This window comes from Lepeophtheirus salmonis, chromosome 3, assembly GCF_016086655.4.
Source record: "Lepeophtheirus salmonis chromosome 3, UVic_Lsal_1.4, whole genome shotgun sequence".
Lineage (NCBI taxonomy): Eukaryota > Metazoa > Arthropoda > Copepoda > Siphonostomatoida > Caligidae > Lepeophtheirus > Lepeophtheirus salmonis.
The window spans coordinates 21,340,658-21,356,701 of record NC_052133.2 but is presented as its reverse complement, the minus strand read 5'-3'; the positions used below and the strand labels follow the sequence as shown (position 1 = coordinate 21,356,701).

The 16,044-nt window shown below is 32.1% G+C and overlaps 1 protein-coding gene across 1 annotated transcript; it reads left to right on the top strand.

Annotated features, from left to right (window-relative positions):
- The first annotated feature begins 2,396 nt into the window (after positions 1–2,396).
- Positions 2,397–3,795, top strand: LOC121114622 (cilia- and flagella-associated protein 299). Its single transcript, XM_040708647.1, has 4 exons — positions 2,397–2,623; positions 2,710–2,935; positions 2,990–3,133; positions 3,205–3,795. The coding sequence occupies exons 1-4, from the start codon at positions 2,425–2,427 to the stop codon at positions 3,659–3,661; spliced, it is 1,026 nt and encodes a 341-aa protein (XP_040564581.1). The 5' UTR covers positions 2,397–2,424; the 3' UTR covers positions 3,662–3,795.
- The last annotated feature ends 12,249 nt before the right edge of the window (positions 3,796–16,044 follow it).

Genomic DNA, 16,044 nt, shown 5'->3' with positions numbered 1-16,044 from the left:
CTCTTGACGCCGACGCAATGTCATTTTCATTAATGAAATTAATCATATTCATATTGCTTACAATGATGTTGCTTCACGATGATATTACCCACAACACTTTTTTTTTCACAATGATAATGTACATCCTAATTTTACAATATAAAGAATATTACCCCCACAATTCTGTTCTTTACCTTTTCAAATATCATTTAACTGTAGGCCCATTTTAATTGCATACTCCGATACTAATATACCAAGTGACACTAAGCCTGATACGTTTTTTTGATTATGTTGTTTCCCATATCCATAAGTTATCTAATAAATAATTTAGTAAAAGATTTGGACACTTAATGTAGAGTGCTCACAAATTTATTTTAGATGTGGAGTGGATGCATTAAAATCTGCATAAGTTGATTAATCATCCTTCATAAGCTCGTTAGCACCCATAACTCAAAACAAAAGCAAGCTAGAATGCATTTTCTCAAAATTAAGGTTGAATTACATTTATATTGATCCATAAATAATCGTCAACTTCTTAATTATTCTTGTTAACTTTTTTGATTTGCCGCAAATTGTACTTAAGCATCCGAAATTGATTTCATGCTAAAGGTACGACAAATTGAAAGATTTTATTCGAAACACCATATCGGGGCTAATATAATTGTGTTAAAACATATAGAATATATTATTTATAGAAATAAATTTGGATTTTTTCTTTTGTTGCTTTTGTTGAAGATTATTTTTATGTTGACGCACCAAATATGTATATCCCTTTTCGTGTTTAATATGAGGCCCTGAGTTTTAGAAGCACACGTTTGTCAAAATGTGTACTCCATAGTCAAAGAGATAAACATATTTTGCTGAATTTGAATATGGATAGCATTATAACTAAATTAATTTTTCTTTTAATATATAGTGTGCAGTAATTGTTTCCGGTATACAATTTCGCCCAGATTTTCGAAAATAAAAGAGGCAGAGAATTGAAACTTTTACTGCTTTATCGGAAATTTCATAAGCTATATAACTTCTCAAAATATTCTCCCTTCAGAATAGCCTCGATTTTGGGGTGGAAACCCAAGCACGTCTTCCGCACAAAGTCATCGCTCATGTCCTCCCACTCTTTGTCTACCACAGTCCTCAGGGACTCCACATTGGGAGTTCAGATACGGCGAGCTTGGAGCCATATCTCCCACGGCCACAAATCGGCAAAGTTCTTCTAGTACCAATCTTGTGTCTATTTGGAATCATGGGAAGGGACACTATCCTGCTGGAACACGTAGTCCCCCTCCGTATAGTTCTCATTCAGCCACAGCTTCACCACGTTGTTCATGAGGTTGAGGTACTCCTGTGTGTCAACTCTGAGTCTCTTTTCGAGGCTTTATCCTCTTCCTGTCGAAGTACAACAATCCGAATATATTGACCGAATCAAGTTGCATTATCGAGTGAATTACAGGTAACTCATTAATGTAGTAAGTCAAGTGCCTTTCATTCCTAACGTTCCTTGCCTGGTCAACGTTCCAAGCCTTTTCGTCTGAAAAGTTTCGGATTGTTGATGAATCGTTCTTTAGCCCACTGAGTAGCTTCGTCTTTTTCTCAATTTTCCTCTCCTAGGAATGGAATGCAGAAATCTGTCAAAAATCAATACCTAGTCCAAAGTTTAATATTGGTTAATGGTTGCAGCCGTTTTGTGTTGATCCTCTTTTATTGTTTATTATTGAAGAGGTTGCACTGGTTGAATTTATCCGTCATCACATTTTCAGAGTCATGGTTAACATTTTTGTTTTCTTTCTTTAATATGTCCAAAAAGCTCCAGATTAGCCTCAATGATGATGATGTCACTATACAGGCGTCAAAATGTGGCAGTTAATGATACAATGATGGCGTCATATTCGTGTAACCTACCAGCTTTATTATATAACTAGTAGACTTAGTGCAGAAAGGGTGTCTAATGATCCATATTATGCCCGTCTCACTGTGTAACATGTTAATATCTATGATGGTGTAAGGGATGTTTTTGGGACAAATACATTCTTAATATTTAGAAATGTAAAGAGAAAGGTTCCTTTAAAAGAGAGCCCCATCTGTTATTGAGGACGATAATACATGTTGATTTACACCCAATGAACACTATGAGGATATAAATATTAAGAGATTGTAATCATTAGGAATTATAATGGAGAAGGCAGGGGTAAAGAAGTCAATTACTTTATGTGGTGTGACCTTGCTTAGGTATACTGAAAACACAATACAGTTATTTCCCTTTCAAAAAAAACAAAAAACTAATCGTAAAAATAGAATAAAAGAAAAACAAAACAAGTTATTTATTTTCTAATTTTATGTCATGGTAGTGATTGTTTTTCTCTCTATAAAAGGCTTTTAAGTCATACTTGAATATTAGACGCAGAGAAGCGCCTCAATCAAAAATATATGTATTAAGCGACATACATGAACAAAAATTGTACATTTATTGAAACTCTCTTCCTCCCTTCTACTTCTTCGTCTTTCGAAGAAGTAGAAGAGAAGGGGGAAATCAAAGAAGAAGAACAGTTCCTCCGTGCACGAACCTCAAGGGGCTTTTTATTATTGTTTTTACACAACTGTGTTGGATATTCATTAAATAATAATTATCTATCTTGGATTTTAAGTACTTTCTCTTTCTTATTGACTTGTCTCAATATTTATTATTATTATTGATTAATTTCTTATGTTTTTTTCCCCCTCGTATCGAAGAAGACAAAAAAATGTTTTCATTCAATCCCGATGTCCTCCTTGGTGAGGATGGACATGAGGAAGACGAAGAAGGATCCATTCATGACTTTGATAGAATGTTTGATGACGAAGAAGTGGACAAATATGCTACCTATGAAGAATATTTAGACTCCCTTGTAAGCGAAGAAGATCATCGATACCTTGAGGATGAGGATATGGCGCGGATCATTGCGGAGTTGGGCTATCGGTGATACATTTTAAAGGACTTGCTTTGTAATATTATCTATACATTTCTTTATAGATCCTCAGGTGATACACTGAGCCGGGAGGGATTCAATAAGCTCAAATATCAGCTGGAAGAGTCAAGGAATCTCATTTCTCGAAAAAAGAACAAAGCAATTGAATCGGAAATTGTGGCTCAAAATAATGAGTCCGAGTCCGGAAAGTATGGACTTTTTCTCCAATATCCTTTGGAATTAACTTTTTAATATTTTATTAATCTTTAAATATGTATAGTGAAAGCTCCTTTTTAAAGGCACTGAAAACCCGTGCACCCCTAATACAAACTGGGAAACTCCTCTCCATCATATTCATGCGAACCATTAAACCAAAGAAATCCAAATGTGGAAACTATGAGTATAAAATAGAGATATCTGGACATATTGACTTGGCAGAGCGACAACTATCTGAGAATTGGGTCCCTTATCTTACTGGAGAGAAAATCCTGTTACCAAAAAACAATAGTCTAACCTATTTCCATTGGAATCGAGGGGCAGGAGTATTTAACTCATCGGATAATTTTGAAGTTGTTGCACGTTTGCCTGCAGCATATGTGATTCATAGATGCACTGGTAAAAAGATAAATATAACAGATACGACAGAAAAAAATGGCTGGGTAAATATACCGGATGACACCTCTAGAATCGCCATTTATGATTTATATCTTGAGTCTGATTCGACTCCTTTGGAATAGGAGGCAAGAAAAAGAAGAATTTTGGTGGCTACATTGCTCAAATACCCTTTGACTGCAAGTCAATAGTTGTTATTTTTTTATTACTAAGAATGTTAATTGTTAAACTTATTTGATAAATATATACCTATAACGTATATACATATAAACTTATTATTAGGAGGTTATTAGCATAATTTGAAGGTCTTCATAAAATAAGAAGTTGGAAGACAGGCAGTACATTGTATATGTATACAGAATATAATGTTCCTGAAGAGTTTATTAGGCAAATAAAAGGCATATTCTCGTACATGTATTCACTGCAAGTTAGATCATTTTAGTTGAACCACTATGGACCTGTAAATCCCTTTAAGAAACAAAATCAATTTTAGTTCCTTAATTGATTTGTTTTATTGATATTTCAGGTCTTAAAAGTGATATTTCTATTCATTTGGAATTACTCCCCAGTCCTTGTAGACTTCATACGATCACTAAGAGCTAGATATGTCCTGATATTATATTAATCCGATATTAAACAAATGATTAAATGTGCCCGTATCTCTGAAAGCCTTTTTTTTTGTTTTGTTACAGTTGTTCCGGTTCGTTTGGCAACAGATTTATATCCTGAGGATACAATATTTAAAAAAAAAAAACACAAATATTTATTCATTAGTAGATTTTCAGTATCATCCATATATAAAAATGATCTTCTGAAAAATTATCCATTTATTAGATTAAAAAATATTTGAGTTATGAAGTACGGACTGATCAATATGATCACGGTTGATTAAAGTTTGCAAAATGCCCGTTTAAAGAAATAGAACAATTTTTATGGAAGACAAATTTGACAAGCCTTAGTGATGAATCAAAGTTTCCTTGCTTCCCCCAATATAATAATCAACAGTTACAACGACTGACGATAACATTCCAGAAAGAAATTAGATTGAGACACACAATTTATTAGGATAGAATCCGTTTTGCCTACTAGAAATAAGTTTATTACTCTCAAGGAATTATTATAGCTTTCGGTTAACAATCCGCTCCATTATTTTACAACATAACTTGTAAGGGATATGGGTCTGTAATTAGAAGGATCAAGAGGATCTCACTTTTTAAACATGGGAACTACACTGGCTATTTTCCAATCATTTGGTACATATACACCTTTGAAAAGAAAAATTGAAGAGCATTGATATAGGGAAGGCAACAGTATTAACAACTCTTTTCAAGAAGAAGGTGAACATTCTGTCTGGACCAGTTGAAAAGAGCAACAGATATTTACCATTACACTACGAACTTCTTCAGGAGAAAAGCAACATTCTGAGAGGGATAGGTGGCCAGAACAAATATTAATAGGACCTTAAAATACTCGATTCAATTTGGGTTGATAGATTGATGCAAAATACGTCTTAAAGTAAAAGGTATGCCAACATCATCTAAAACTAGTTGACCTTCATTATTTCGTATCGAACCAATTCCTATGACTAAAGAGGGTTCATATTAGCGTGAGATAGTTTTGATAGTAGTTCAATCTCATTTTTAATCTTATTTTGTCGAATAAGTTGAACAACATTTTCCGTAGCAAAGTAGATTATCTCGGCATGGAAACCGTCTAAAATGATCCCAAAAACGACGTTTAAAAGAGACCAGTCGTTTAATATCCTTATTTTATTGTGATGAATCTTATACCTACATCCGCCATGGGATATAGCTACTAAACTAACAAGCTCAGTGCACGTACTTCCTATTAATGTCCAGGTAGTCTCAACATTATTTGGTGGTGGGAAGAGGTAAAATGTTCAATTTAGTCCATTGTGAAAAGTATAATGTTCATTAAGAGATAGTCACCCTTGGTAAAATCGAAGTATCCTATAGAGCTATTTTATTTTATAAACGACAGTTTAAGTGGTGAAAATTAGTATTGGATAATGATCAGATATATTAACATCATTCAACACTCTGGAGGATGAGAGCACCAGATCCAGAATATTACCTCGAGAGTAAGTAGCTTCACTCATTTTTTGTTCCAGGAAAATATCTTCAAAGACTTCTATATACAACCTACTAGTAGACGAAGAGATGATCCAAGATGCCCAATAAATATTAGGAAGATTGAAGTCCCCACAGATGATTGTGTCAGAACGAGTTGATCTTAAAAATTCTGTAAACTTATTTTTTTGCAACATAAATGAAAGTTTTTTTTTAAATGCAGTGAAATTGTTCGGGTTAAATACTAAAAAAACAATAAGATGAAATAAACAAAAAAAAACTAGATCTTCCTAAGTGTCTTAGAAGCCCAGAAAATGCCATTTGTACGTGACCAACGAATTTCGGTCTTTTGGACTTGTGGACTGTAGAAAAAAAACCCACAGAGATTAAATTGTTACCATGAGTCCAGACCAACTACCCAGACATGAACGTGGTGTTCCAGCAAGAGTGTGTGCCTGCAAACACGTCCCAAAAGGTCCAGAAGTGGCTGGAGAAGCCACTTCTCAGCTATAGAAAATGTGGCCCCCTACTCATTAGATGTCAACCATTTTTTGGGTGCATGTTGAGTCCAATGCCTGCACAGTCGTTCACTCAAAAACCAACTAAATCAAGGGCACTGTCAACCACCTGAAAGCCATCATTGCTGCCAAGGGGGGCTACATCGATGATTAGAGTAGCCAAGGCATCATATTAGTTACTTTTATTTTATTGACATACCCTATTACAACTGGTTGCTGAAATACATCTTGATAAAGTTCCAGATTGAAAGTGTACATATTTTTTCCCCGCACCCGGTAATATTAACATTGATAATTCAGGTGCTAGATATGTTGATTATTGCAATCGACTGACAATTTATATATGACACAAAAGTAAGTTTTCAATCAGTTTTGCTTTAATAAAATGAGTAATTATATCGTATAATAATGATTTTTATTTGATAACTTCAAAGGTCCTGTAGTAATGATATACCTATACATACCATAATGCAAAACTATTCCATATATGGAAATTCTATGATTGAAGAAAGGGTAATATTTTGGTTTTCATGTGTGGGACATATATTGAACTATTTCTTTATGAGTTGGTTTAGAGGAAAATATATGTACATGAATTTATACTTCAATTTCGCTCCATTATACTATTATGGAGTAGGCTTACCTTATTTTTTTTTTTTAGCTCAATAGAACTTCTTTCTGGCTGGTGTGAGTTACTTTAACTACGAACTAATAGGCAAAGCAAATAAGTGAATGTTTTTTATGGGGTGGATTGCAGAGTTGGGGAAAAGTCCTTATACTGAATTTCCAAGTCAAGTCAAAAGTATTTCTTTAAATATCGAATACTAATCTTTGAATATGTTCATCAAACACAGTTCAAATTGCATTGCAAGTCTTGAGTCCAAGTACACACCTTTGTTGTATTTTAAGGCCTCACTGTCCATGTTTTTTTGATAGAATCATGCATAGCCTGTCCGGTCAATAAGCTAATCCTGGATTATTTTCAGTCCTTGAGAATAAGAATTTAATCAATAAATCGTTTGAACAACTAGAAATATTTCTATTTGATGCAAAATATTGCATAGATAATAGATTAGCCATTCCTAGGTTCGAAGGGTCATACCTTAAATAATCCCGGAAGATAATATTCTTATGATAACTGTTCAATTAGAATCTAATTTTGTAAAAACACTCCTTTCTATGATAAATAACGATAAGTTAACAAACAGCCATAAATCCATAATATGAAGAATCTTGATGGTTGGGCATTTTTTAAACTTGTGGACATTTTAAAAAAAATACAATTAAGGGTTATTTTGTTTTAACTTTAAGTTTTGGAACATTCTAAATTTATTTAATCTTTTGGGTCGAAATTAGGGAATGTCTACAGGAAAGTTTTTTTGTTTTTTTTAGAATAACGGTATATACATGGATAATTGAACTTTTGAGTCAGGTAGAACCGCGTATTTAACCGGTATATTATAATACTTAGGAGTAATTTGTAGCTATTAGTCTCAATTACAAAGAGCCTTCAGAAGTCTGAATCATTAGGGCTACTACGGTACGGGATTAAACAGCATTTCAGTTCTGGAAGTTTTTACCGTCGGTACGGTATCTATATAAATAATCATATATAATATATTTTGATATAATATAGTTATGGTTATTTTTTTTCTTCCAATTAATGGATTTAAAGAGTGAGGTAAGATTTTAATCCATTAGAATCAATTTATATAAGAAATCATTTATGTATTTGTTTATTGAAAAAAAAAAGTGATAATCACTTACAAAATGATAAAATACATCCTAGTTGACGAATAGCCATTGGAATAGTGGAGAGGTAATTTAAAAAAATCTCCACCAATGTTTCCAAGTTACCTGAACGATACCTTCCAACTACTGCACGATTTGTATCAAGTAAAGTATTTTTTTGACACTCGGCAATATGTGACTCCTAATGGGCCTTGTTTATTATCGGCAAATGTAAACAGGTTCATTTTTTAGCATACACATTTATAAATTCATGAAATATAGTATTATATAACGCGTTTATATTTTATATCAATCTTTGTTTTTTAAGAAGTTTAGTATATTTAGAAATAATGTACTTGTACAGAAAATAAATTATTAAAGAATAAAATAGGGGAAAAACTTGAAAAACTACATTAATTCTATTTAAAAAAAAAAACTTTTATTTCTACCGAACCGCGTGCCGTGAAGGTGTGCTGTGGTTCGTACCGAACTGTGGGTATAACGTACCGTTTCAGCCCTAATAATCATATAACAATATAATTAAGAGACTGATGAGTAGAGGTGTATGAAATATGTTCAAAAATAGCGGGCTTTTATGGTTGATCATTTATATATATATATTTGATTATTTTTCAAAGGGGTTTTCATTAATATTTAATTTTTGAAGACTGTACATCTAAGTATAAAGTAATAATTTGCATCTCTGCTCATGAAAGACAGAGATTAACAATGAGGGCTTGCTTGGGAGTTAAAAGTGTAAGTCTTTGTTGGACTCGGAGTAGAATTGAGGATCGATATCTGAGTAATTCCACTCTTTATAAGTCCTTGCTGTATAAGAATGGGGTTTATTTTGATTGTCTTGCTGTTTAGTCTGCTTGCAATTGATCTATAATATAAACGTAATTGCAGTTAACCTACTCTCATCCCAAACTTCATTTAAATTATAGGCTGACCACATTAATTTTACGTTCTTTTTATTTTTACATACCAGTGGGACATATATTGTGCATAATGATGTAAATCCGGTGTGTTATTTTAGCAGGCCCGTTTTTTTGGAATTCGCAATCCGAAGAATTATTTTTCTTTTCCTGAGCAGTTGTCATTAATATTTAATTCCTGAGTAGTGAACTTTCTTTCCTATATAGATTCAATTATATTCAAAACCTGTTTGAACATTTGTGTGTGCTCATAAACAGACGGAGCGTAACCCTAAAGATTTGTTGTGGAGTTATAATTGTAAGCCTTTGTTAGACTCAGAAAAGAATTACAGATTGACATGGGAGTCATTCTTGCCAATATCTTTGTTTATATTCTTTTTCACTTCCCTCCCTTTGTCACAGCTGATTGTAGCTTATCTAATGAAACGTCATGAACATTATTATTTCTCTTTTCCAAAAAATTCTTCAAATTGTCAGGGTTACCATGTTGATTTTCGGTTTCTTTTTTTTAACATACACATTTTACACTGGGTTTTCATCAGTAATTATGTATCACTGCTAATTAGAGATGATGAATGTTGCCACAACAAGAGGAAGGAATCATCTTTGAAAGACCATTTCAATAAAAAGTTGTGTGAGTATGTTGCCATCAGTAATTAGATTTTTATGACCCTGACCCCACTTTTAAATTGGTTACGGACCCCCCCGATGATCGCAGGAAGTAAACAACTTACAACAAAATAAATGAGGCATAATCAAAAGCATATTTTGTTGATTTTTTAAGACAGTAGACGACGTCACCAAAAACAGTGAACTACTTCTTTTGCTCAGTCATCACTCTTGTACTAAATTATTAACTACTCGTACAAAAAGGGAATAGATTCAAAATTGTCCATCAATAGTAATTGATATTTTAATTAATACCCCTGTAAAAACATATACTTGCCAATAAATATATCTGTACCTCTATAGTACTTGCTTTTATTATTTTTTTTAGATGGTTGTTCCGGACACAAATCCACAGGTAGACGTAATTACCCAGATCCATTCTTACTTTTCTTATATTTGAAGACAAAATAGCATACTTATATAGATGCCTCATCTTAAATCTTTATTTTGAACGAAAACCAGTTCTAAGATTTCATTAATCTATATTGAATGTGATTATGAAATGTATTATTTTAAAATCAACTCTTTGTGCTATTTTAATGAAATATAACTTGATTGACTGCAAGTATATATCTCAATAAAAGTTGATCATGCCAAAAATAAATATTTTTTGAACAAATGCACCTCTAAAATCAACGTATTAGTGTTTGAATTAAATATAAATTTAGTGTAAAAAAGTATATATAATATATATACTAGTCAAGTAATTAATGTTTGTCTTGAGATATATCTTGCCTAAATTAAATTAAATTAATATATCGTTTCTTATAGTTGGTATTTGTATAAACTTTTATAACTTCAAGTTCGTATATGCCTTTAGAAGTGAGGATTTGAGGGATTTTTTTTAATAATATGAAAACTTTTTTTTTTCAATATGTATATTCACATAGTGTTCACAGTTTAACAAAAGCTAGTTCAATTTCAATCCACCTATGCAACAAAATGAAGATCTTGGAGTGCCAGCAGGCTGAAACCCCCATTTATTATTGTTATTTAAACCGTAGAACAAAAATATGCCCATACTTAGAAGCTAAATCCAGGCAAAAAAATTATTCACTTCTTATTTTCTAATTATCAATTATTTTGAATATTATTGTAATGTATATTCACGCAACGTAACTAGCTTATTATATTTAAATTTCTTAATAAATATTAAAAACTAAATTGACCAAAAATCAATCAAAATTAACCTTTTTAAATTGAAGTATAAGGTCTATTCTATCATTTCAGCTAGGATATAAAGTATTTGAATGAAAAATAAAAATAAAACATTGGCCTTTATGTAAGGTCCTTCATTTTACTCGATTTTTTGGTAGTTATATAGATTTTTTATTAATTTTAATCAATAAGTCATTTTTCAAAGGCTGAAATTTTTGTCCTAATTTTTTATTTACTTTGATTTTCATCTATTTAGTAATTTTATGTCAAAATATGGCACTGAATCGGAGTTTTACCCTAAACTCTTGATTTAAAAAAAAGGCTGTAAGGCCACACCTTTATTGGATGAAATTTTTAATGGTCGTATGGGTTTTCTACAGTTTAAATAACATTAAAGAATGCGGGTTTCAGCCTGTGGGCCAAAATGCTGTTGTATGGTGTAATTGATAATCGTGAAGTGATTATCTCTTCTTCCATTCAAATTGTTATGGTATTTATTTATTTATATTATTATATTTATACAAGTTGTAATACGTATTTTGTGTCTGGTTCAAACCATTAAGTATTGATATTATGTATGTATTGAAATTTTGGTGCATAATTTCGATATTTTTACAACAGAAACAATCAATAATCTGTTTTATATTAATAAATAATACATATTTTGAAGGAAATATTCAATAAGAACATCCAATTTAACCAATAATGAACAATTAATACAACTTATAAGCAAGACCAGCTTTTTTTTACTCGAAACCTCGACTTTTTAAAAGAAAAGGAAAGTTTGACAAAAACTGCAAAGATATCTTAGAATGAGCAAAAATGTACCCTAATTACCCATTTTAATATTGTTAGAGCGATGACAGCCTCCATGCGGGGCTGGAAGGGCGCGCACATATGTGCAATCTAACAACAGATTCGGATACTCCGGGCTCAGGGATAGCCAGAAACTGATCTCATCAAATCATTTTATTTTTCTAAGGCTGTTATTTTTATTTTCAATTCTTGAGGAGAGAGTGTCTAAGTATTGAGTGAGTAGCTACGTGTCAGTCTACTCATTAAAAACACAGAGTACCATCAAGGGTTTATTGGGTAGTTATCTAATTAAAACGACAAATACCCCGTACTACCGCTGCTATCAAAATAATTAACAAGTTTGGATATACATAATATTAATTCAGTTCCAATTATTTCATTATTTAAGTTATTTAAATATAGAAATAATTTTATCATTCAGGTAGTTGTAGTAGCTTGTCACCACTTTCGATCGTTTAGTAAGCAATACTGATGCCTTTATTCGAATGAAAGATGAATTTAATCGTTATATAAAAATTTTACGGTAGTAAATAGAACTTGTAACTCTTTTTTCACTATCAATTGATATTTGATCTATGATTCATTCCGGATATTTTATCGATAATGATTTATAGTATGTATTTATAAATATATTGAATATTAATGGTATATTGCAGATACAATCAAACTACAGCATTGAATGAATAAACATACCTAAGCAATAACAAGGAGTTTCCTTACCTATTTGATATTATAATATATATACGTACAAAAATAAGTATGTTTATTGATTAAATGGACAAAAAAAATATATTGATATTGTTGACATTAAAGCTACTTAATAATGTTATCAAAGTGAATTTTAAGGCCAATATTGAATATTGTTTTTACTGTCATGATTTTTTTAATCCAAATTGTTTTGTCACGAATAGAACATTGAATATTACGCATTATGTAATACGCATCAACTGCATATAGACTCATGTCATAAATTACATCATAATTAAAGGTGAGTTCATCCTGGGTCTCCAAAATTGATGTATTTATCAAATAAAATGAAATTTTCTCAAAGTAATTTCAAAATAAAAAATAGTTCTCAATAATTATGAAGCAAATTTAGTCTGTTGGTCATTTTTAATCTTCTTTTAGTATACATCCTTTTGTAACGCAGTTAGTGAGCAGGGTAAATAAAAGAACCCCAAAAATAAAACATGATTCACAGTTGAACCATTATAATAATTACATCACTTAAATTTTTGACCTCTTCTTCCCTATAATATCCGTTTAGAACTTGTAAATATCATTTAAAATGCTAAAAATATTATAATTAATAAACAATTATATATACATTTTTTTAAATAATCTTAAGTAATGTAGAAATTAATATTAATTAAGAGCTCTTTTGCTTAATATAAAACAAAAAACAATTAATGTAATATTTTATGAATTATTATCATGTTGGTTTAATGTTTATGAGTATACAAATTTATAGGCATTATATAGTAACTCTTCTATCATGCAAAGAGTTGTTTTACTCTGGGTTACACGCTGAACTCACGGTCTTGCAGCCGCCTCCCTGAGCATTAAGGAACCCTCCTAATATTCCACAAAAACAACACAACTCTTAGATAGTACAGGTGAAATAATGGGCCTCAAAGCAGGTTAAACATCACCACCTGCCGCATTTCTAAACACTAAGAACCCCTTCTAACATACTAAAATACACACCAGCCCACGGGTTGTGTAGGTGAACTCCCAGGCACGAGTAGATTTAAATTTCCTTGAACCCTCTTAAGATTAAAAATACTGCCCGGATCTCAGGTTGTACAGTTCAAGTAATGGACAAAATAAAGTTTAAACTCAAGCTACCGCTGTGTTTTTAGGTACCAGGGAATCCTTCTAATATTCTATCATACTCCTTAGACACCAGGTTGTGGACTGTTGGTCTCTGGGGAGCTCTAAATTCTTCAAATGCCGCTTCTCTGAGCATCAAAGAACCATTATAATATACGAAATGCACACCGGACATCAGGTTATACCGGTAAAGACCTAAAAAATGTTATTTAAATGCTGCCATTACCCTAAAGACCAAAAAAAAAAATGTTAGCAGAACCCTTTCTGGAGCCATAAGAACCTACACGAAGAATTGTAGGAAAATCCATTCATTAGTTGGGCGGTGATTGAAGTAAAAACACACATTCACATTTAGTAATCTTAATACCATGAGTTTGGGGATTCAACAACATATAATTTGTTATTCTTATAAGTAGAAATGTTAAAGTTTTATATGTAATAATAATTTTTCTAAAATATCTATTATTAGGTGAGAATTTCGGGGATCCAATTAGTACCCATTAGTTTTTGATGAGGTTGTGTGTATTATATGAAGTAATGACTACTACATTACATTTTGTCAGCTACTGCTGTAGGCCTCAGTCTTCATATTAAAAAAAAACAAAAAATAAAGAACTACTTTTAAGCAAAAGAGTTAACAAAATTCACAATACCCCGACTAAAATATTGCTTACCTCTTAACTAAAAGTGTATTATTAAGATAAATAAAAAATTGCATGTAATCTGATTTAATATTTCAGGAGCATACTAACAATTATTGACAATATTATTTAAAATTAAAGGAATAAGAAGCATTTTATTAATATCCGAGTATACAACATCCAAGTTTACTAACAGAGGGTTAACAACGAGCGTGTGTAGCTAAAGCTCTACGCGTCATATAAAAAGAAAATAAAAGAGGACTACATATATTTAGGTTCGTAAATCCTAAACATTTTTTAGTGAGGGAGTTTTGTTGTATTAGCAGCAATAAGAACAATGATTTTTTTTATTTTTCTCAAGTTGTTATATTTGTTTACTCATTCTTGAGAAGAGAACATTTAAGTATTAAGTAACAACGTGTGAGCGTGTTCACAAAAAAAAAATGAAGAGAATGTGAAGCTATCAACTATATTAATGGTAAAAAAATTAAAGTTAAAAAGGAAAAATTTGTCTGTTCTTCAAAACCTAATAATCCCGAGCAAGGACGGTTACTACCTCTAATATTTGAATAAAATAAAATATTTAGTCACTGAATATTCATATTTACATTTTTTTTTGTGAATCGACTAAAAACGAGAAAAATAAGATAGTTGGAAAATAATATTTAATTTTTATAAACATAATAGTTAATTTATTATCTCCACGATGAAATTAAGACCGTATAACAATAAAAAAATCTTATAGAATGCATATTAAGATTAGATATACAATAAATTTAGACGTTAGAAAAATGATGTTGGATAGACAACAGAGCTTTTAGTCCTTTTATTTGTCAAGTCAATTTTTACATCCAAACACATATGACAAATATATGCTATTTTTGTTAATCTTTATGGGAAAAATCATTTTTTTTTATTGTTTAGGCCTCTAAAAAATGACAATGTGGGAACGTATAAAGGACATCTACACACTCAAACACATTTTCTTTTCTATGTATACAGATTTTAAAGTTGATTCTTTAATTGTATATACAGGGAGCGGGGATCAAATTGTCACCACAATATTTTTCTACAAAAAACAACACAATTTTGTAACTTTTTTATTGAAAATCAAAACTATGACGAGTATATAGGTATAAAGTAGCCATTCATTCGATATAATTACCGTTGGCATCAATAACAGTCTCAATACGGCCCCTGAACCGGCCGCAGGCTCTTCTGACCATCCCATTGTCCATGTTGCCAAATACCTCCTTGATGGAGTCCATCAGGCTGGCCTTGGTGATATGGGGATGTCTGTTGGTATGTCTCTCGACATAGTCCCAGACAAAATAGTCCAAAGGATTAAGGTTGGTAGAGTTATGAGGCCACAAATCCTTGGTTACGAAGTCATAACAGTTCTCGGTTAACCACTGCATTGAGATTTTGGACACATGGCAGGGTGCTGAGTGCAGTTGCCACACTCCATGTTTCTCATGGCAGCCCAGATCCCTCGCCATGGCCTTCATGGACCTGGTAGGGTCATCCTCAACCATCTTCTTCACCTTGTCGACAAAGTCAGTGTCCCTGACCTTCCTGTCGGCGCCCTCCTCCTTGGGTGCCCTCTTTATGGTGGCATCAACATCCCAGGTGTCCTCTAGCTTCTTACAGATACGCTGAACAGTCTGTAAATTCACACCTAAGGTTAAAGCAATTGTTGAATTGGAGATTTCACCTCCATTGTTAAACAATGCCATGACTACAGCGGACCTCGAAAGCTCCTCGTTCCACTTAACGCTCTTTATCTCCTCATATGATGACGGCATGATACTAACTGAACTACATATCGTCAGCTGACGAAAAGTGCTTTCCTATTTGGTAACCGGTTTTTTAGTTGATAATGTCGTCTTCAAGTTATCAAGATTTAAAGTAGGCGATAATTTGATTCCCCTCCCTGTACACAAAAAATAGTTAACTTTTTTTTTAAATGCCTGCAATTCCTTTGGATATAGGATCAGGATATTAATTTTTTCAAATCTGGAACCCTGAGACTATGTATAATTGATAACTGCAATAACCGATATCGATTATAAAAACACCGTAAGTCCTTTTTCCATACATACAGTGCAGCTTTT

Coding starts and splice junctions, on each gene's coding strand:
- LOC121114622 (XM_040708647.1), top strand. CDS start 2,425: ATGAACAAAAATTGTACATTTATTGAAACTCTCTTCCTCCCTTCTACT. Junction 2,624..2,709: donor TTATCTATCTTGGATTTTAA/GTACTTTCTCTT, acceptor CTCGTATCGAAG/AAGACAAAAAAATGTTTTCA. Junction 2,936..2,989: donor ATTGCGGAGTTGGGCTATCG/GTGATACATTTT, acceptor ATTTCTTTATAG/ATCCTCAGGTGATACACTGA.